General features: G+C 51.0%; 6 protein-coding genes across 6 annotated transcripts; 4 read left to right on the plus strand and 2 right to left on the minus strand.

The window, feature by feature from the left end:
• Positions 1-48: 48 nt before the first annotated feature.
• BDP55DRAFT_733538 (uncharacterized protein) lies at positions 49-575 on the plus strand (the record flags this gene model as incomplete). The annotated part of the gene is made up of 2 exons (XM_060580101.1): positions 49-215; positions 287-575. The coding sequence occupies 2 exons, from the start codon at positions 49-51 to the stop codon at positions 573-575; spliced, it is 456 nt and encodes a 151-aa protein (XP_060423962.1).
• A 2849-nt stretch (positions 576-3424) lies between these two features.
• BDP55DRAFT_563635 (uncharacterized protein) lies at positions 3425-4717 on the plus strand (the record flags this gene model as incomplete). Its single annotated transcript, XM_060570261.1, has 1 exon — positions 3425-4717. The coding sequence occupies one exon, from the start codon at positions 3425-3427 to the stop codon at positions 4715-4717; it is 1293 nt and encodes a 430-aa protein (XP_060423963.1).
• A 415-nt stretch (positions 4718-5132) lies between these two features.
• Positions 5133-5813, minus strand: BDP55DRAFT_509894 (uncharacterized protein; the record flags this gene model as incomplete). Its single annotated transcript, XM_060567700.1, has 1 exon — positions 5133-5813. A coding segment is annotated over one exon (681 nt), but the record flags the coding sequence as incomplete, so codon positions are not given.
• Positions 5814-10022: 4209 nt separating this feature from the next.
• BDP55DRAFT_563678 (family 76 glycosyl hydrolase) lies at positions 10023-11696 on the plus strand (the record flags this gene model as incomplete). Its single annotated transcript, XM_060570267.1, has 4 exons — positions 10023-10116; positions 10238-10723; positions 10805-11049; positions 11118-11696. The coding sequence occupies 4 exons, from the start codon at positions 10023-10025 to the stop codon at positions 11694-11696; spliced, it is 1404 nt and encodes a 467-aa protein (XP_060423965.1).
• A 2141-nt stretch (positions 11697-13837) lies between these two features.
• Positions 13838-15508, plus strand: BDP55DRAFT_680649 (uncharacterized protein). Its single transcript, XM_060576124.1, has 6 exons — positions 13838-14507; positions 14565-14620; positions 14677-14736; positions 14796-14870; positions 14928-15011; positions 15092-15508. The coding sequence occupies exons 1-6, from the start codon at positions 14215-14217 to the stop codon at positions 15271-15273; spliced, it is 750 nt and encodes a 249-aa protein (XP_060423966.1). The 5' UTR covers positions 13838-14214; the 3' UTR covers positions 15274-15508.
• A 3555-nt stretch (positions 15509-19063) lies between these two features.
• On the minus strand, positions 19064-20450 carry BDP55DRAFT_637224 (putative monooxygenase; the record flags this gene model as incomplete). Its single annotated transcript, XM_060572972.1, has 4 exons — positions 19064-19308; positions 19370-19648; positions 19706-20291; positions 20343-20450. 4 exons carry the CDS (start codon positions 20448-20450, stop codon positions 19064-19066), a joined length of 1218 nt encoding a protein of 405 aa, XP_060423967.1.
• Between the last annotated feature and the right edge of the window lie 589 nt (positions 20451-21039).

Consider the following 21039-nt stretch of genomic DNA (forward strand, 5'->3'; position numbering starts at 1 on the left):
TTCTAACTCTATCTAGTAAATCTATTACACCGCTCCGCCAACGCCAAAATGTTAATCGCCAACGTTGCCTCGATTTTCTTGCTTTTCTCCGGTCTTTCTGCCGCTGTGCCAAGCCCTCTACTTCCGCAGGCGAGTGACAACACCTTGGAAATCCGAGCGTCGAAGGATGTCAATCCAGCAGCCGTCACTGGCACCACATGCACAGACAAGGCCGCGTAAGTCAGCATCCACCACATGCTATACACTGAGACGCACTTGAAGTTCTGGAGCTAAAGAGTTCCTTTAGCAAGATTGATACCCACGACATGAACGTTGCTACACTGGCTATCTGCGGCGGCATAGCAGGGTCCATCCAGAAGTGCGGCGGCGCACCAAAGAGTACCACGGGCGTATCGGGAACCGCCAAATTTACCTTGAACCCAACTGCTTCTGGAGCCACCATTAACGTCTCCAAAGGCCGCTGGGAAGGGTGCATTCGGGCTGCGAGGGCCACTTGCCCTAGTGGCAGTTTCAAGTCAACCTGCAAAGGAGGCGCAAGCACGGGAGATGTCGCCTTCACGCTTACGAATCCATAGATATTGTTCTAATTAGATCATAAAACTACCTCGCCTAGTTCCGAAGCAAATTGAAACATTTAGTTCTGAGTCCTTATTTGCCTGGAAGATATTGGGTCTCTAAGGTTAATGCAAACTTGTCCGGAATGTTGACCTGGTTTCTGCCGCTGTCGTTGGTGATGATGCTGTGGTGTTTCTCATCGTCGGGGCCGTGCTGTGCAGCGCCTACATAAGCCCGGCTTCTGCTTAGCGTTGTGTCATGTTGGCGACAATGAAAGGCTGGCCACTTGAGGTTGGGAATAGAGCCGAATGAGATTACATGTATGTTACACTGTGCCCTTGCCATCTGACACCAACAGAATTCCGCTGACTCCAGCCTCCATCTCACGGACTCGAATATAGGGAGAACTTGGGTATGGTTTGAAGAGCTCTATCTAAATGCTAGATCCACTTGGTTTATGGAATTTTCACAACGCCTGCGTGAACGGAGCAGCAGCGAGAATAATAGCGACACAAGATCCTGTGGGTTACCGAAGAATTAAGCTGTATTTCGTGGCGATGTGTTAAAAGTGACGCAGAGAACAAGTTCTGCCGTTCCACTAACTCGCACATCTTGAGAACCAGAAGTCAAGTCTGCACAGGAGCCAGCAGGTTACAATCACTTATAGACCTCAAGGGTCAAAGGCATGCCAGTAGTCATTCATGTTCATTGGCAAGGTACAAGTGAATGTTTCGACAGATTCTCAATGTATCAGCCCTATTTCTAGGAGATATAAACTTCACGTTGGCGGCTTTGGAGTGCACAACGACCAAGATTTTAAGGTAAGGATTATAAAAGAAATGAAATACTACTGAAATGCTTGGTGAGCCTCTAAAATTGTTGTCTGTGAGGAGAATGAAGTACTTGACTTAGGTAGTTATGAGGACCTCCAAGTTTCAAGGAAGCTGTAAGCACTTGGTCTCGCCACCGCAACTACGCAGGGTAATATTAAACGCGAAAGTTACTGCCTTACCAATCTCTCATCATTTACAGACAGGACTTGGCACAATAGATGTAAGGACCGAGGATTGGGGTCAATCAAGTTACGTTGCACCATCTTTTCCGACTTGGCAATCTCTTAGTATCAACAACCGCAATTAGCAAGCAAGCATACTGACCAAGTCCAATATTTTTCTTACGTGAATTGATATGAGATCTCGAGAAGAACCATAACAATTCACACCATTGTAGATTCCCAGTCGAATTGGAAGAAAATTAGGGAAAAAGAACACTTTGACAAAGTTCTTTTGGTGAAGATCCTCACCCACAACCCGTAGCAAATCTAGCCGATATTTGAGGGGCTTTGCTAGCTGACATGACTCGATAGAGTTTAAGTTGCCATCACTATCTAGAGTGTCCGCGATCAGTTGCCATTCTAGGTCCAGTTGCACTTTGGCTCTTGGACCTGCGCATGTCAGGCATCGACGAGAAGAACCTCATGCTCTCAATTTCGCTCCCGTATCAGAAGTCAGCTTGTTGTTTACCACGAACGCTCTCTCATGCTCTCGATTGATATTGGGTTGCTGCTGGTAGAAATTACAGGAATATGACTTAAAGGCAGGTCAAAGTCACAGCGGCGCTCAGGGGCGCTGAGTGGCACCGTGCCACAAACGGTCAGTCGTATTGCAATGCGATAGCGAAGGTGTGGAAAATGGAGAAATAGTCGCCTTTCTTACGGATACCATTACCCAAGAACTCGGGAGTATTGTGTAAACTAACCATAAAGACTCAGGGGAAGTTCCCGAGTACTTTAAATCACTTTAAATCATTTGCGGATATATTGCCGCCAATCATGATGGAAGGGCGCAGGGAAGCGTGTCAGAGAATAATGGGGTCCGTGTGGGATCTTTTGACTAACGCATTTTCTGTCAGCGTTTAGCGAGTGGCACGTTACGGAGTACGGGCACTATGGCTGAGTGGGATGAGGCCATCGTCTTTGGTACATGTATCCGTACTCCGTAGTATGCAGATGCTGTTGGGAGGGGCACCTTGACGTTCGGAGAGAACGAGATCATCGTCATTTCGAGGTGTGGGATTTGGCGGAGAAATTCAATATCAACGTCGTTGGCATATGGACTGCCTCTTGGGAACACCTCTCGATCTTGGTCTTCCCTTGGTAAATGAGACTCGACCTGCACAGCACGCCAGCGCTCTACAGCAGCAAGACGCTCGACTAGACAGAGATATTTGATCGTCTCGCGAGCTTCAAATCCATCAATCATGAGATTTCTACTAAATTTGTGCCTCCCGGGTCTAGGGGTGAGACTGGGGTACTCTTTTGGAGGTGATCGATGCAGGGAACAACACGAATAAGGCCAGCGAGGGGCCAATACGCAACTGTGCTGATTGGTGTATTCTGCCCGCCGTTTCATCGCAAATTGCCAGCACTTTCTAAGAAACACTGAATCGAATCCCCTTGAACGGGCCCAGTCTCAACTGACATGGGCCAGCGCGATCCGCCTTCCAACACCAACTGTGTACGGAGAATACAGGATCCCGCCCTGTGGGCTCTGGCCAGGCGGGCTGTTGTATCCACAGATCACTTGGTCACTGTGTATGTGTGTGTGTTTGCCGGTTTTGCATCATACGTCTTGGCTCGAAGAGGAAATAATCCTTACCAGAGAGTCTTGGCGAAGTTGGCACCTCTAGTTACAAAAGATGGCATCCCTCGAGCTCTTAGAACGAGGAAGAGGAACTTTCCGATCAAGTTCTTAACTACTACAGTTTCATTCTTTGCAAGAAAGCCTTTGTCTTTCTTCGTTCGCTCATTAGTTCGCGTTTGTTCATTCGCTCTTTTTATTCAACGTACACATACAACAGGTTGCCCAAGATGGCCAGGTCAAACCAACTTCTCTTCACAATCTTCCTCGCCCTTACCACCGGTATCAATGCGGCTCCTCAGGTAGGCGCCTCCAAGGTGGTCGCGCGTGCTGAGCCCGCCGAATTCGAGGCCCAGACCAAGGCCGGCCCCGGAGGCAGCGACTTCAAGGACTCGGCCCACTTCCGCGTCTACGCCGGCGCCAGCTCCGCTGATGACTCCCTCGCCATGCTTGAGGGCGCCTATGAGTGCTTCGTCAACACCCTCGGCTGGCGGTCATCTGGACTCTCCTTCAACGAGGGCTCCGACAACGGCCCCTACTACAAGACCAACGTCTATTCCGTTTCCAAACTTGAAGGCGCCGCCGGCGTGATGCACTCGGAGCAGGAGTCCGGCGCCGGCTGGCTCGAGGTCGTCGACACTTACCTCGCCAGCCCGGGCGTCACCGTCCACGAGTACGGCCACGCCCTGCACTACCACCAGCGCACCTGGGTGGACCAGGAGCGCACTGGCGCCTGGTGGGAGACGGTCGCCAACTGGGTCGCCGACACCTATAACACCTCCCCCCTCTGCGCGGACGCCCGCACCAAGCACAAGTCCCCCGAGGGCCGCACCGAGTTCGAGGTGAACAAGGTCCTTGGCGACTCTTTCCAGGTCATTGTCGACGGCACCGTCGACTCTGGTAACTACTACCAGGCCTGGCCGTTCCTGACCTACCTCACCAACAACCCGGACAACATCGCCGGTCTCGGCAAGGACACTCTTCACCAGATGATGCTCCAGTACGAAGCGAACAGCAACGAGACGCCTCTCCACACCCTCGACCGCGTTGCCAGCAACACCACCGCCGGCGAGATCGTCGGCAAGTACTGGGCCCACATGGCGTACGTCGACATCGGCCACGACCAGGCCCAGGAGATCTTCAACCAGGCCAAGGACAGCGTCAACTTTGCCAACGTTGACAAGTCCGGCGACGGCTACAAGGTCAAGTCTGCTCGCGCTCCCCGCTACATGGGCGCCAACATCATGCCCCTGACGACCTCCGGCGGCAAGGTGGATGTCAAGATCACCTCGGCCGGCGAGTTCACCGCCCATCTTGCCATCAAGGGCGCCAGCTCGGTCCGCTACGTCCAGCTCACTAACGGTGCCGGCTCCGCTGAGGTCGCCAGCGGCGAGGAGGCCAGCCTGGTCATTGCCAACACCCCCAAGACTCTGATCCTGTACAACGGCTTCCAGCTCGCTAGCAGCGATGCCAACAAGGGCCTGGACTACTCCTTCACTTTGACGGGAGCCACTGTCGCATAAGCGGCATGTATCAGCGTGTGTCTTGTGTATCATTTCATGTAACATATTCTCTTCTCTACATACTGTTAGCCACTGGATAAGGGCATGCATATACAGACTTCAAGATACTACATTCGGTCAAACTCGCTCCCAACTCTACGTGACATTTCGAGTCTTGATTTTGACGATCCGATCCGATCCAGAGTGCATGTACTGGACAAAAACTTCACCGCCGTGACACGATGGTAACCCACGGCGAGGGTTTGACAAAATCCAGCTCTTTCAAGGTCAGCGCCGTAACAAGAACTGCGGCACCGATAACCAAGGCCATCGGACGTCGTATTAAGCTCGCGACCGAACTTTTTGGCTTCTCGAATTGTTCGCCCGCGGTATCCTTGGGAGCTAGGCTGAGTTTTCTGCCTGCCTTGGCGTTGATGTATCCCAGGGCCCCCAGCTGCACAAAGCTTAGCCGGGATATGTGAATGCAATAAGATGCGATCCCGCCGAGATAATCTGCTCTTGTTTCCGACATTGCCGCGCTGTGTGCGATGATTGGGAGAAGTCTGAGCAGTACCATCGAAACCACATTCGCAAAGAGGATATTCCGGAGTATGGGCGAGCTTGACGGCGTGCGGCCGTGGAATCGCATTAACACGGCGCTGTCGGACAAGAGCTCCGTCACTAAGCCAGCGTAGATTAGATAGAGAGGTCGTCTCGGGCCCTTGCCGATGAGGAAGAGACCGAGTGATGAGAGGGAGAGGATGTGGTGGGCGATGTATTCTGGAGAATAGCTGAGGAGTGGCAGCTCAGAGGTCCAGAGAATGGCCCTGGAGGCTAGGCAAATCTTGCCGTTGGTAGTGAAGGGGCGGTCGAGGCCAAAGATGTCGGTGACGGAGGACGTATCATTGTATGCCGCAATGCAGATCGGTGTTGTGAGCAACGTGAAGAAGAAGCCCAGTGGGAAGACAAAATAAGGAGCCAGCTTGCGATGCTTATCCGCTTTCAACGTCATGTAGAAGTCAGGATTGGTTCGTTTGACAATCTGTTGCGCACATCGGTTCACGAGCTGATAAGTGACCAGGCCCACGACGAAGAGTACCCAGTTGAGGGCAACCATAATGTTCGGAAATATTTGGTGTAGGCTGTTACCAGGCTACGCTTGTTATCGAGAGCCAAGAGTATTTATATGGCGATACATAATGCAATGGTTGCGATAGGGAGACATCAAATGTTGGGGGCATCAGCTCGCTGACCGATATCTCATTATCGGGCCTTCATGCGTAAGTTACCTAGTGCAAGTCAGCCAACACGCATGTTTCCGTCTTCTGCGATAGCCGGCGAGCGTCGTTGATAGGAGACGATCGGCATCTCACGTAAGCCTCTAGGTAAGCGGTTGATCTGCCTAGCAGACAGTTTGCAACATTGCCAGTCTGTATGGGTTACTCGTAAGTAGGATAGAAACAGCGTGCTGATATTCATCATGAGTTACAATGAGTTGGCCACACAAGAGAATATGCATATGTAATTAAGTAGGGGTAGAAAGATCGATGGCAAGAATAGGTCGAAAGATCCCACACGCTCAGGCTCAGAAGTATACTATTTCAGCCGAAACGGCCCAAACCCCATGTGCTGAGACTAAAACCCGAGGCTTGGGGCCACGGCATATCCAGGTCTCGGCATTGACATTGGCGGCCGCCCGATCCGGAGGTGGAGGCACGGAGCCGGCGTGCCGCATTTCTGAAGGCAGAAGTCTGATGAGGATGTTAGTTTGTGACACTTGAGCAGCACGAGTCGATCTTGGCCTGCGTGCCATGGTCCCGCGATGAGGCTCGTTTGTAAGGATCGCGGGAGTGTTAATCTCGGGGGATTCCTTCGCCAGCTGGACAAGGATGGCGCAGGGATGGCTGTTGAACCGCAGGCGATGCTTCAACTTTGAAGTTCTTGATGAGAGAAAACATGAAAAAGAAGCCCTGGGTCTTTCGACTTCCATGTTTGATCCTATCCGTCCGAATACTCGTACAAACACAGACTGCGCCTTGTTACTCCGTAGGTAGGTGTGATGAGGTTCTCAAGATGGGAAGACGTCGTGCGAGGTACGTACTGATTATGCCCCGTCCGGGCATTTCGGGCACCGTGGGAACGTTCCTTTTCAGATTCTCGTTGTGTGGTGTCACTGTCAGACAGGGGAAGACCTGAGGTTGGTGGGCCGTGGTGCTAATTTGATGGGGTCTTGGCGGCTCAAAGCTGTCAGTGTTCGGAGCTGCACGTGATTGGACACTGCGTATGGGTCAGTGAAGCGCCGGTACTCCGTACCCACTTTGGCCGTGTGCTGCACTGTCAGGCATCTGCTGTGCAGTTGCCCCCTATTAGAGGCAGGAAATTGAGAGTTCCATCCAAATTCCCGGTAGCCTTGGCACTGCGTAGTGACTGGCTTCGCTAGAAGGATTGGTGGGACTGGTGGAGACACACACAGTGCGGATGGGTACTAAGGTTAATTGCGGTCGAGACCTTCCTTCCAGGGGCAGGCACGCAGGTTGCTTCCTTCTTCTCCAGCAAAGCACTCCAGGTGTTCTTTCCTTCTCCAGTTGCCTATCCCTTCCATCGGTGCCTTCCAAAGTTCCATTGCCCGCTGGCCGCCCTCTGCTCTTTCCTCAGCTCACCTGACTTTAGTGGCCACAGGCAGGTGCACCCCACTCATTTCAGTATCTCACTCACTCTCACTTTCACTTTCACTTTCACTCTCACCCTCAGTTTCACTCACTTCTGACAAGCCTTTCTTACAAAACTCCCCAAGACAACAAGCCAGCCAATGTCTGGGAAAAGATGATCGCCAGTTTGACTTGTCATCGCCCAAACACACGCGATGTGTTGGCAGCCCGACAGCTCACACGGCAACCGGTGGCACACGCTCATAATCCCCCCCCCCGCGGCGTCCGGCCATCTACCGTCGTGTGATCTGCCTTGGCCGAACCGATCGGTCCTTGGCGTACATAAACAACACAATGCCCAAGCCTGCTGGTTATGCAGTCAAGGCCAAGCTTGAAGAGAGGGATACGGGATGCCCTGTATCTTGATTCATTATCATCCTCTCGCTCGCATTCTATTATCCTCCCGCGGGTCTGGACCTGTAACTCGTATCACGGTCTCATAATTCGTATTCAACCCGGTCCGCTGTGGTCTGACAGCTTGCCTTGCGCACGAGGCGAGTGAGCTGAGCAGAGCTGACAGCCCAAAGTGACCTGAGCTGACATGCCATCCGAGGTGGTGCAGATGACTAACTTTCGTCTTGCCTATTGAGATGAGACGCAGACACGAACTCTCGCCTCTGAGTTCTTACCGACATACAAGTTGCATCTCTACGAATACCTGCTTTTGGCCTTGGTTCTGCTTTCGATTCCGTTTGTTTGCTTTGCATTCTCCGGCACTCCATCCCTTTCACCTTTGTTGCCCTTCATTGTATCCGAAAAACCCTTTCCTTCAAGTTCGCGTACCTGGCCTGGTCCATCCCTCCAACGGCTCTTCCCATGTGTCGGACAGCAGATCGCTTCTCATCCCAAAACCGCGAGTCAACGATCGGCGGCCACCCAAGCACTCTGTCCGACGCTTCAAAGAGCACCACCGGGCCTCAGCCTCTCAGTCGCACTCAACGTCAATCTCCCTCGCCGGCCCTGAGACGCCATCGCCATCGCCAAGACGCTGCTGAGCCTTAGCTCTAGGCGACCCCTGAACCCATCGTGCCTCTGTTCCCGTTTTGTGCATTCGAGGCATCGGGCACATCCACATTGAAGGCTCTCTGTGATCCCCTTGCCTAACCCTTCGGAGCGCAAGACACCCGTGAGTCGTGACAATCCCTCCTAATCCCCTCGTAGCCTGTATCCGTAAGGAGTACAGATTGGATGACGGGCAGTGAGAAGACTCCCGAGTCCCCGCGTATTTGGCGAGGAATGAGCCTTGGCAATGTTCGTTGTCGGGTAGGGATGGCTGGTCCTGTTTGAGAGAGGCTTTTTGGCGTGCTTTCTCGCTGGGACTCGTCTTCTTGGGTTGTCCTTGAACCCAAAATGTGTCTGGTCAATCGCAGTTCGTCCCTATTCGTTTGCTCCCAGCCGCCAGCGACGATTGTCCATTGACATCAAGCGGTAAACCATGTCAAACCCCATTTTCCCCAGCCCATCCATCTCTTCGGAATACGCAGTATGGTTCTCTCCATAGGGGTTCAGTCGGTGGATGTGTTCCGGGTATGCATTCAACGGCCTGTCTGGGTTTCTGCTGCATGAGGCGATCCTTCGTGCTGCCCGCTGCCCTTGCAGATGGCGGAAGAGGCAAACCATGGACCGTGGGGATCGTAACCGCCCACGCCCGCCCTGTGAGCCTTGGATAGAATGGATAGTCCCGAGACTGGCGGCATCCCATGAAATCCATCTGGTCTATTTGGTCCAAAGGGGGGCCCTTGCTCCTGTCGAACCTTGTGAAGGGTGCTCGAGTGCTGCTCGGCAGCGTCTTCTCATTTGCTGCACAGCCCCGATGCCCAGAAGGCCAAGACTTTACCAAGAATACCAAGACTTTGGCGGCCACCAAGACTGATTTCTACCGCGTCATCCTGTGCCCTCCTGTGGTGTGTCTTCCGTGTGTCTGTTGATTCCCATTTCTGTGTTGCCAAAAAGCCCAGAGCTGCCGAGAAAAGGAAAAAAGTGGTCTTGAGAGCCTGTTTCCCCCCTTTTCCTTCCGCATCCTGATCCTGAGCTGCGTGAAGACAAAGCTGTTTGTGTTGGTTACCTTACCTGCCACCATCCCCAACTCACACCCGACCATCGTTTATTCCTCCACTGCACCGAAATAAACACGCACACACAGCTCACATCACACTCCGACCTTCGCTTCATTTCTCATTACAAAGCTCGTTTTCTCATACCGTTACGAAAAACCTACTCGGGGAAATCAATCGTAGTAAATAAAATCAACACTCGCTTCCGACAACGAACACGAATTTCCGACCGATCGATCGACCGACACCTTGACGGCAACACACCGCAGCCACGCCTTCTTTCACTGCTTCTCACCTTGAGCGCCGCCCGGTCATGAACGATCACTCCTCATAGACGAAACCTTTTTACTTTTTCAATCATCGCCACGGCTTTCATTCCTCGTCACAATCGGCTCATCCGGTTTCATTTCAATTCACTCGTTCTCGCCCCGAACCGCTCCGACCGACAAATCGATTTAACCGCCGCTTTCACCCGATTCTGAGATATCTTGAATTACACCTCGCCTACCTTGATCCCTCGCACAGCAGCGCTCTTCCTCTTCATTAGTAGACCGGCTCTTCGCCATGGTCACTTCACTCGCTTCAGCCGCTTCGGCGGCACTCTTGCTCGTCGGCAGCCTCCCCGCCGTCAACGCGCAGTACACCATCGACACAACTGGTAAGCAAGCGGAGCACCTCTCAACCACATCATCATCGTCGCGCTCAAGCACGCACAAGATGCATCTGAATTATCTTGCAACGTTCCCACAACTGACAGTGTCTCTTTCCCCACGGTCTAGACAACATCAAAAAGTCAGCAAAAATGCTCGCATACGACCTCATCAAGCAGTACAAGGGCAACCAGACCGGCGAGATTCCCGGTATCCTACCCGGTCCGCCAACCGAGCACAAGGGCGACTACTACTGGTGGGAAGGAGGTGCCATGATGGGCACTTATATCGACTACTGGAAGCTGACAGGCGACTCGGCCTACAACGACCTCGTCATGGAGGGTATGCTGCACCAGACTGGCCCTAACGCCGACTACATGCCGCCAAACCACACCGCATCGCTGGGTAACGACGACCAGGGCTTCTGGGGCATGTCCGCCATGTTGGCCGCAGAGAACAAGTTCCCGAACCCACCCGAAGAGAAGCCCCAATGGCTCGCATTAGCGCAGGCTGTGTGGACGACGCAGGCGAGCCCTGACCGTCACGACGATACCTGCGGTGGAGGTTTGAGATGGCAGGTGCCCTTTTCCAATGCTGGATACAACTACAAGAACAGTATGCGAACCCCCGCCCGAGCGAAACCAGAGATTATCGGAGGAGGTTCCGGGACATAGAGGTAGCTAACACACGTCACAGCCATCGCAAACGGATGCTTCTTTAACATTGGCGCCCGCCTCGCCAGATACACCAACAACGACACGTACGCGCAGCATGCCGAGAAGACCTGGGACTGGCTCTGGGCCGTCAACTACATTGATCACGAGTCCTGGAACGTTTACGACGGTGGCCACGTTGAGCACAACTGCACCGACGTCAACAAGCAGCAATTCTCCTACAACGCGGCCATTCTGACCCAGGGCGCTGCATTCATGTACAACTACGTAGGTTTCACCGTCTTCTGGGGCAACTTCAAATTTTAGTCATGACCTTAACACTGACCCATCTTTAGACCAACGGTTCCGACGTCTGGAAAGGTCGCATCGAAAAGATGACGGACTCCCTCTTCCTCAACTTCTTCCCCAACAACACCGCCTACGAGCTCGCCTGCGAGGGTCGCAAGGGCCAATGCACCGCCGACATGTTGTCCTTCAAGGGCTACGTCCACCGCTGGATGTCCGTCGTCACGCAGGTCGCCCCCTTCATGAAGGACAAGATCATGCCCGTCCTCAAGGAGTCTACGCAGCACGCCGTCAACCAGTGCACGGGCGGCACCGAGGGCCGCACCTGCGGCTTCTACTGGAACGAGCAAGTGTATGTTGACCCCGCCGTCGACAAGACGTCTGGTGCCGGTGAGGTCATGAATGTCTTGGCTGCTGTGTCAAGTCTGCTCATCGAGGATGCCTCGCCGCCTGTGACGAATATGACGGGTGGTATTTCGGCGGGTGATCCTGATGCTGGAAGTAAGAGTAAGGATAACATTGAGCCGGAACCCATCACGACGGCGGATAAGGCTGGCGCGGGTATCCTGACGTTCATTGTCCTTGCTGGCGGTCTTGGAACATGGGGATGGATGAGTCTGGGTGATTGAGACGGAGTAAAGTGAGAGAGCCCGAAGACGGCATGAGATACCTAAGTTAATGGGTCGTTTGATTTGTTGTACGGATTACATATCTGGATCGCATGGCATGGCGTTCTGGGCAAACACTGCAGGAGGGGAACTTGACTAACTACCACTGCCACGAATTACTTTTCTTACTTCAACCACCTTCAAGTGTTCCTGCCTTGTAATCTACGGCCTCATCGGCAGGACGACGCCATCATAAAGCTTGTTGATTGGCGTGACTTGCAAGTACTTCAGTGCTCGAGATGTCCAAGCCTTAGCTGCTCCCAAGCCCCCGTGATGGGACCTGCATTGAACATCAGCCTCAGCTGTCAGGAAAGTTGGACCCTGCATAATTAAAGTCCGCTCTCGGTTCGCCTCGCCATGTGGCGCGCGACGTCTGATGTTGAGTGAGTGCTGCAAGGGTGCTGCCTGAGGGACTCAGTCTACCTGTGGCTAGTGTTGGAAATTGGGGTGATAGCAGAATGCTGGAAAAGTCACTTTCGTTGTTGGTTCCAAATTGATTCGGGGCGGGTGGTCCGTTCCTTCGGTCCTGTTGGTGGACGCATTGTACCATAAATCAGATATTGATTCACTCAGTGACAGAGTAGTATTTTTGCTCCTACTGAGCCATCCCGAGGAGACGGGTCGGTTTAAGGCTATGTGAGTGTGCATCCCAGGTTTTAAGCTTATTCGGGGTTCCCCATAAACGTGCCGAATATCCGTCAGGATCGATTCCCAGGGGCTGCTGTCCAGCAGGCGCTGATGACAATTCCAGCATTTATCCACGTTAAGCCAAAGTCAACAAGCTCAAAACTGACAGTAATGAAAACTCCGTAAAAAGTTGGTTGGAGAGTCGAGCTATTCGGGCAAGGGCTATGCTAAGAGAAGCTTCACATCTCCCTCCTGACTTCAACAGGATGAAGTGAACTAATCATGTTACCTACATGTATCCTGAGAACCATACTCGAGTACTATAGAACCCGAGGAAGTCGGAGTCCGAGCACTACAAGAAGATGAGTATCTGAAGCCTGACCAGAGTAAGTTAAATACGGCGATAAACTATATCTCATGTCGTTCATGTCAAGCAAAGCCAGTTCGCAAACCTTTTAGCCAATCCCATTGGATTCTTGACCACGACCTGCTAGGCTGCTCAGGAATATACCATTACCAAGCAGCAAATTGCTCAAAAGTTAACCATTTGAACTGCGACATGTGCTCTTCAAACACGTCCTCCTCCTTGCCATGGAAGTTGGTTCAGGTTCACTTTATCAAGGCCAAGACAGAAGGACAAACAACTGTGAATATCTACCAGCCGCGGGGGCTACTAGCGATCGGTCGAAAATGCTACTGACATCTTGTCAAGCCCTAGGACAAAAGAAGGGTGTTCGTAGACATGACACAGCAGTCATGGGCTATCATAGTGAGCAAATCTTCACTATCCTTCCCCTTGCAGTTCCTTCAAATGCTGCTCCTGGCAACTTTTCTCTAAGCATTGATGAGAACGCAGTGATAGGAAAGTCGAATTTGTGAAGCGGCTAGCTCCTCGGCATGTAGTAGTTTATTCGGTGGTGTTGCTTTCCAGAATCCAAGCTTCTAAGCTGATTACACTAGGCCACCAACAAAACGATAATTGCATATCTGCGACCTCATCACTCCAGGCATTACCGTCGTGTCTCAGTACCGCCAAAAAGAAGAAGAAAAAAAGGTACGCTGTATGATCATTATTCGACCTTCCTTAAGCCGACGTGCCCTGGTATTGGTTATGCCAAATGTCGATTGGCGGGGCAGGGGAGAAGGAAACGGTTACCTGAACCGGTTACTCTTAGCGACAATCGAAATTGTAGTTGAAGGCTTGCTTGTATGATACACAAAGACTTGCCAACAAGACGAGAATCAAGTGACTCAACCTCGAAAAGAGGACACCAATAAATAAGTAAAATCTGAAATTGGAACAGATTTCAATAGGGCGAGGATTCCAGCTTGACAATCGTTGACAGATTGTTATCCAAGTTCAAGCGTAATTGGGCAGAATTTGAAGGTTCGGGGCTGCAGCGACATGCGATGATCGTCACGTCAAAACCAGCAGCTCCCACCGGCACAAAATTACGCTTACTTGTCGCGGCTCTGATTTCGAACATGCTCAGGTAATAAATTCTCTCCAAAACAGCCGCTGAGATCTGTGCCGATTTGCCGCCTAACCAATCAAGAAGTGTCAGCATGGCTAACCCCATTAAACGGGCATCGTATACTCGCAACGAAAACCCGCTGTAACCCAGTCGCAACCCCCTTCATTTGATTTCGGCGAGTATTGCCCGCAAACAGTAGTCGTCCAAACGGCCAGGCTTGAGTCCCTGATAACTCTCTACTAACTATGAATAGTGCAGCCAGCTCTACTATAAGATGGATGTAACCTAGCGTCTTGGCCTCTTCTTGTCTCCTCGCACTCTGCAGCTGTACTGACCTCTCATTCTGCTTCATTCACTCTTTTCTCAAAACAACCAAGATGCGTTCATTCTCTTCCCTCGCCGCTCTCCTTCTCGCTGCGCGAATTGTCGCTGCCGGCCAGTACGATGCGTGGAAGTTTGGCAACATGTTCACCCTGGGCTCTGATACCAGTGTTATCACCAAGGCCACTTACTCCCTCATATCTCCGTCCACCCCTTGCGGCACCGTCATCGCCAACAAGAATGACTCGCCCTGGATGGCGATCTGGGTTGGCATCTCCCACTCTATCAGCGACCAGAGCAACAACCTTTACCAGCCTGTTATGAACTGGGCCCCGGATAACGTTGCTAAGTGAGACATCCGGGTTCCAGCCGTCTTTGAATCATCGACTAATGACATCTTTCACAGCGGATGCCCTGCCTCAAACAATGAGTGGTGCGTGTTTGCTAGCACCTTCACTGGTAGTGAGTTTAGAATAATCCGAGTTGCTTATCTGGAAGAGTATACTGAAAGACCACAGCCACCCAGATTGCCCAGGACCCCGTCGCCATTCCCCTCAAGTCCGACGTCGACTTTGAGCGTACGTTTGAGATGCCTGTCCCTTGAGTGTACTAGTACCGAGAACTGACCGTCTTTTAGTCGTCTACGATGCTTCAAAGGGTGTGACCCAGAAGGTTTGGATCAATGGCGCCATGGTCTCGCAGCAGACCGATCGTAAGCACTGTTTTCGGCCTCCCCGATCAGCGAGTTCATACTGATATATGATTCCAGTCGACGCCAGCAGCAAGACCCCTACCTACATCTATTCCAGCAATGAGTGCTACCAAGGCACCTGCGGAACCCTCGCTGGCTACAGTAAGTTGACAATTTTGAGCCTTGAATTTCCCCTCCACGGAGTCTGTCTAAGAATGGACATGCTGACTGCGTGCTTCCAGGCTGGAGCAACGTCACCGTCACCCTCGAGAAGGCCGACAAGACCTTTGGTGATTCTCTGCAGCTTACTGGCGCTACCTCGACTGGCATTAAGACGACCGACGACGGCAAGACCTGGCACGTTGATGCCATCAAGATCAACGAGGACTACTTCTACTCCGATGGCTCGAAGAAGCAGTGCTAAATTGCTAACGATACACCAGATCTAGCTTAGATCATCTTCACTTCAGGGCTTAGCAGCCACATCTCAATTCTCTTCAAGCCAATTTCATCATTAAATTTGCTTGCCACATCCGAAACAGCATCATTCCAATCAGGTGTACCCATATGAGATAGCTCCAACCCAAATCGCTGAGCAGCGCCTAGATCAATGACATCAATGACATCAATGACATCAATGACATCAATGACATCAATGATGACAGGTCTGTCCTGTTCGTCAGTCATGATATTTTCCGAATTCAGATCTTCGTGAGCGATTCCAACATAATTAGAATGTTTTATGCCCTCTTTGATGCTTCGAGTAATGAGGCTGTATGAACAGAGGTTTGACCATAGCCTTCCTACCACATTGAAAGAGTCACCTCGTAACGCTTCTACCTAATTCCAACGATTCGCCCGTCCTCTGGCAAGCACCATATGAAATTCACCAGGCTGCGGTGAGGGCCACGTTGCATACATTGATACACATGACACCCCGATCTCTTCAATAAAGCCATCGGCAATCAATGTGGTACCTGCTGCCTGGATGTAGCCATCTATGTCGGGTCGTCTGGGCCAGACGCCATCGGCAAGTGTGAAACTTGAAGCATGAATAGCAGCCAGATCGGATACCGAGGGCGGGTAAAATTAAGACTCTGGAATACGGCAACAACGACAGTAAATAATCTTGTTTCTGGCCAACTTAGTTTGGGGGCATCTCGATACTACTGATTCAGGCTGTGTGTTCTTCTTTGTCGAATGCCTAGGCAGCACGAACTGGGTACGTTTGTACTCGAGATTCTGCTTCTTCCCTTCCCGAAAGGCCTCTCTAGGCCATTGAAATCCATAAAGCTGCGTACCGCAGGTAGCCTAGGTTGTTTGGTTGGAGATCGTTCTCCTAGCTTGTCGGTGTTCTCCGTGACTGAGTGGACTTGACACTGGAAATTTTGACGAGTTTGGTGTTGAGGTCGGTCTGAGATCGCTACAAATGTTGCATCTGGTGAGTCAAGAGCAGTACAGAAGTAAAAGTGAGTCAATAGGTGAGTTGACAGAGGGCATTTGATGTATCTTACTTAGGTACTTAGATAGCAAGGGGGTTGTGAGCTTCATTTTCAGCGAGGCAAAGGCAAGCCAAGTAAGCAGCACAGGCTTAAGCAGGTGAAGGAAATATTGAACTTTGAGGATACAGGCGTGCTCTGCACCCCTAGCCTAGAACGATAGATTAATCGTCTCACTGTGATCCTCCATATCTCTGTCTCCATGCGACATGCCATGTCAAGTGTGACTTCAAGTCACTCAATGGCAGGTCAGGTCAGGTCATGGTATCAGGTGGTCTCTACGGAAAGCACAGGTAAGGTGAGAAGAGAAGTAAGGTATCTGATGGTACGCATCAACGATTCAAGCATAGATTTTGTTTTGTTTGTTCCTTTTCACTCGACACAATGTTTCAATCGAATCTTTTCGTAAGTTTTGAGATAAAAAAAGTAACTAGTGAAGAGCTCCGTAGGTCCTAGGACGCTAAGTTCTAACGGGCTATCTAAACTCGACCATCCCAATAGCTCGCAACGACACTCTCTTGACCATCATTGACTGCCTGACCAGAAGGAAGTCTGAAAGGCACAAGGGATCTGACTTTGGGAGTTTCTCTCTTCCATTCCTCCCCATGATAGTCCTCCACTGGCCAATATAGCTCGAGGTACTCCTGCGCCTCCCTCTGGCTCTTTAATATTGACTCTAGACCCAGCTCTGTCGCCTTGCACGACCAAAGTTCAGCAAACCGCAAGTATTCCACGCCAACCCAGACCTTCGGCTTCCCCTCATGGTGCTCTTCGCAAACGACAAAATAGCAGTAGATAGCAGTCTCGACATAATTGCATATCCTTTTTTTCGGCTCCAAGAATGAGATCGCAGGGCCGGTGAGATCAACGAAATAAATTGTTTCGACACTAGTGAGAATACAAGTGAGGAGTCGGAGTAGATAATACTTATTATCTTTACGTGCCATATACAATCGCTAAGGTACCTTAGGGTACTCAGGTCTTTATACTGGCTGTTGTCCGCGTTCAAATATCGACAAGTTTGTGATGGCTACGCATTGACTTTCGTCTTTCAGGAACTCATCGAGCCCTCCGACCATGTCCTCTATTACCCGCCAGGTTGCCGTCTTTATGTGCATGCGATTGAAAAGTGTTTAAATGTCGGTGCCTAACTTCATCGCTTGCCAGTTGTGAATGCTCATTACGATAGTCTTCAAGCCTCTGAACACGTCATCCAGGCAAATGACTGCCAGTGAACCGGGTGTGTTAGGGACCAGCCGTGCCCCTGGGGCTTTATCTTGGGACGTGGGGAAATCTATGAAAGAACGGTCTTTCGTTTGAAAGACATAGGGATTGCCAATTGTGTCGACGACATTAGGAATGTGGCCCTTGATAAAGCGGCATTGAGTTTTCTAAAGTCAACCTGTTCATTTTCGATTGGGTCTCCAAAGTCTTGATAATCAGGACCACAATCAAGGGCCGTGTCGATGAAAGCACGGGGTGTCAAAAGTCCCCAGTGCTCAGGATCCGAACGTTCATTTAATATGGAGCGTGAGAGTGGCCATAGAGTGACGTTAGTTGGCAGCCGCTCGTAGCATCCACACTCCTGGTTCTGGGAGTGTTTCGATTTCTCTGTGCACTTCTTCCTATGCACCACAGCATGCCTGACCCTAAAGAATCGCATGGTAGGGATCTACTGTTCACTGGACTGCGAGCCGCTTTGTTGCGGGTCCTTTGGAGGGAAGGCTTGGCTGATGTGGGTGTCCATCTTGCTGGTTTTCGAAATAAGGGTTCGAGTTCTTTGAATAGATGATTCCTCCCTCAAGAAGATGCCGTACAGAATGTGACTTCAAAGTTGCTGCAACGAAAATCAACATTCGCAGACTCAACCCATGGTTCTATATCTTTGGGGGCCAAGTCGAGCCCTTGATTAAAACAAAAAAACAAAAACAGCCAAAGGAGTCCTTTGCGAATTGCGTTCTTGTTGCAATTTACCTCATCGCCGGGCGGTAAGTGATCTTGCATGTCAAACAAAGACATGAATGCAGAAGCAATGCTGTTTCAATGACTTACATCACAGACTCTTTATCCTTTAGTGTTACTCACAAGATACCCCATAGCCCCATGACATCTTCAATGATATCAGCTGTTTGTGACAAGTACGACAGCATCGTGATCTCATGCATTTCTCTGCCGATAGTATTTGCCCATATGTTTCGTTCAAATGAAAGGGATCCTGAGGCCACTCAAAGCCTTTGTCCAGAAACACATGTGCTTGTGACAGCATCGAATCTTACCATGCAGCCCAGCCCGAGACGGCCTGTAGGTCCTTAATGAAAGAGACCTTCGATTCTCACATGAATATCGCCTACAATGATTGCTTTTTGGAAACGTTCATTGCGTTCAGGCGGGCGTGAAATAGCTTCGTGGACGATATCCGCTTCTAGATTTCTTCCCGTACTGACTCGCCTCGGAAATCAAGGCATTATTCTTTCGGCGAATATCTTCACCATCGCAGCTTTCTCTCCACCAAGCTACAGTACTGGAACCCGATTCGAGAGGTATCGTTAGTGAGACTCAAGTAAGAGAGAAGTCTGACCTAAAGAATGGACCAACGTCTTATAATCACTGCTAAGATACTCGGGTGCTTTCTGATAGTGACTAATCGGAGGGCTTGTGCCATGTGCGAGCCATGGTTCAAATCAGCAGAGTAGATACTGTCTACCTTGTTTGAAGCTATATAGACCTCCCATGTCCCTTGGTGACCATGAGCATATTCCCAACAGTGTCCGGATTCAGCGAATTCTCGGCTTCTTTCAGAGCCTGAGCGACTGCGACGGAGCCCCGCTCAACGACATCTGCGCCGTATGCCGCCATGATGTCTTTGCGGCTAGTCGCCTCGCGGGCATCTCTTAGCTTCACCAATGCATTGATGTAGTTTTGCACGTCAATGATTGCATGTTGAAGTCCCTGGCCTCGAACTGGACGGAGTGTTAGTTTCGCAAGGCTATCTTAGCAAATGCATCCACAACTCTGACTTACAAGGCAACATGGGATGAGCAGCATCCCCTGCTAGTGTCACTCTACCATCGTGTGTCTTCCACGGACTGGGAAGCCAGTACTTCATTTCGTCAAGATAGCAGGAGCTTCCTTTGGGGGTCCACTCAAGAGCAGAGCGGAAAGGCTCGCAGATACCTGATAAATCTTTCTTCGCATAGTCAATGGCTTCTTGGCCTTTCAGGCTGACCGAGTGGCCGCGCCATACTTTGACCCAGAATGTCTCCCAACTGGCAATATCATTCGGATCTTCCGCGGATATGACTACAATCTTAGTTTAGTGACTTCAGACCACTTGTTGAGCATCAACCAAATGCTCACCACCACAACCAGCAAGGTTCGCCGTTCCAAGCATGAGCGCACACACAGAGTGTGCTTTCACGACAGCTTTGACTTTTTCCGCATCTCCATACCTGCAGACACAGTTGGCAATAGAGTATCCTGACGGCACCGGCCGGGACTTTTCAACTCCCATCAGCAGCTCTCGGACTTTTGAGGAGACGCCGTCTGTTCCTAAGACATAATCGGCTTCATATGTGTCTCCATCTCTGAATGCAAGCTCCACCGACGGGCTGTTGGACTCTATTCGATCGAGATACTTTCCCCATCGAACATCAAGCCCTTCAGCGAGGACTTTCCGAAGGCGACGTCTGCTGATCCGCCGAGCGCCGGGAGTTGAGTTTTGGAACATGACCTCACCGGTAGCGCCGTTGTATCCGATAATACTCTCGTCCCAATCGTTGAAATCTAGGTGTGGATTGCAAATACCCTGAGGAAAGTCCTGCAAAATCTGTTCTGGTAAAAGCTCTCTGAGCGTGCTCATGCCCCAGCCAATGAGGATCGACCAGTCCCGCGGCCGAGCCGCGATGCTTTCGTCACGTTCAAAAACGACTACGTTGAATCCATTCTGATATATGTCAACATCTGACGCGGGTGGGTTCAATGCTCACCTACTTACATTTTTCAGGCCTTGTGCGGCGATCAATCCAGTCAACCCCGCCCCTATGATTGCGACCCTGTTGTCCCGGAGCTGGCCAGAGTTGCCGTTGGTGTTTCGGATTGCCATTGCGGATGTGATCAACATGCAGCTGAGTGAGTAGTCCAGCAATATGATCATGAAGGTTGAGGCAAGATGTCGAAAGCACGAGAAGGAATTTAATGGTTTCATTACATCCGATTCTACGACGGACTTCCGAACAGAGAGTTCGACACGTGATTTCCCTCGAGTTATACGACTTGAGACGATCGCAGCTTCGGATGAATACCACATTATACTTACACTTTGCGCGATGGTGACGTAGCACAGTAGCATTGTTACCCCCGTCACAAGGGCAGAGAATGCCCATGAAGGATTTGTTTGCAGGCCTCATCGGTACTACTAACCGATAACGGGTTACAAACACCGGGTCTAGCACCATCATGGGAATTTGGCGAGGGGGCCAGGCCCTCGCTAATCATCTCGTCGAGGAATAGGAGGGGAATCATACTAAAGCACGTTGAAAACTGTCAGGCGTATCCGCAGTGCCAAAGGGATGTTCATGCTGGGCCTCGATCAGTGGGCGTGGCCCCTGTACCTATGCCGATAATGAAACCAGGTACTTAAGAGCCGAGAGATAGTATAATGCGAAGTTTCGGTTCTGTCGAACTATAATGTA

This window comes from Colletotrichum godetiae, assembly GCF_030913485.1.
Source record: "Colletotrichum godetiae strain CBS 193.32 chromosome Unknown BDP55scaffold_64, whole genome shotgun sequence".
Lineage (NCBI taxonomy): Eukaryota > Fungi > Ascomycota > Sordariomycetes > Glomerellales > Glomerellaceae > Colletotrichum > Colletotrichum godetiae.

Bases quoted from the DNA above. Each gene is read 5' to 3' on its own strand.
- BDP55DRAFT_680649 (XM_060576124.1), top strand. From the start codon at position 14,215: ATGCGTTCATTCTCTTCCCTCGCCGCTCTCCTTCTCGCTGCGCGAATT. The intron at 14,737-14,795 runs GTACGTTTGAGA...ACCGTCTTTTAG, and splicing joins GTCCGACGTCGACTTTGAGC to TCGTCTACGATGCTTCAAAG. The intron at 15,012-15,091 runs GTAAGTTGACAA...GCGTGCTTCCAG, and splicing joins CGGAACCCTCGCTGGCTACA to GCTGGAGCAACGTCACCGTC.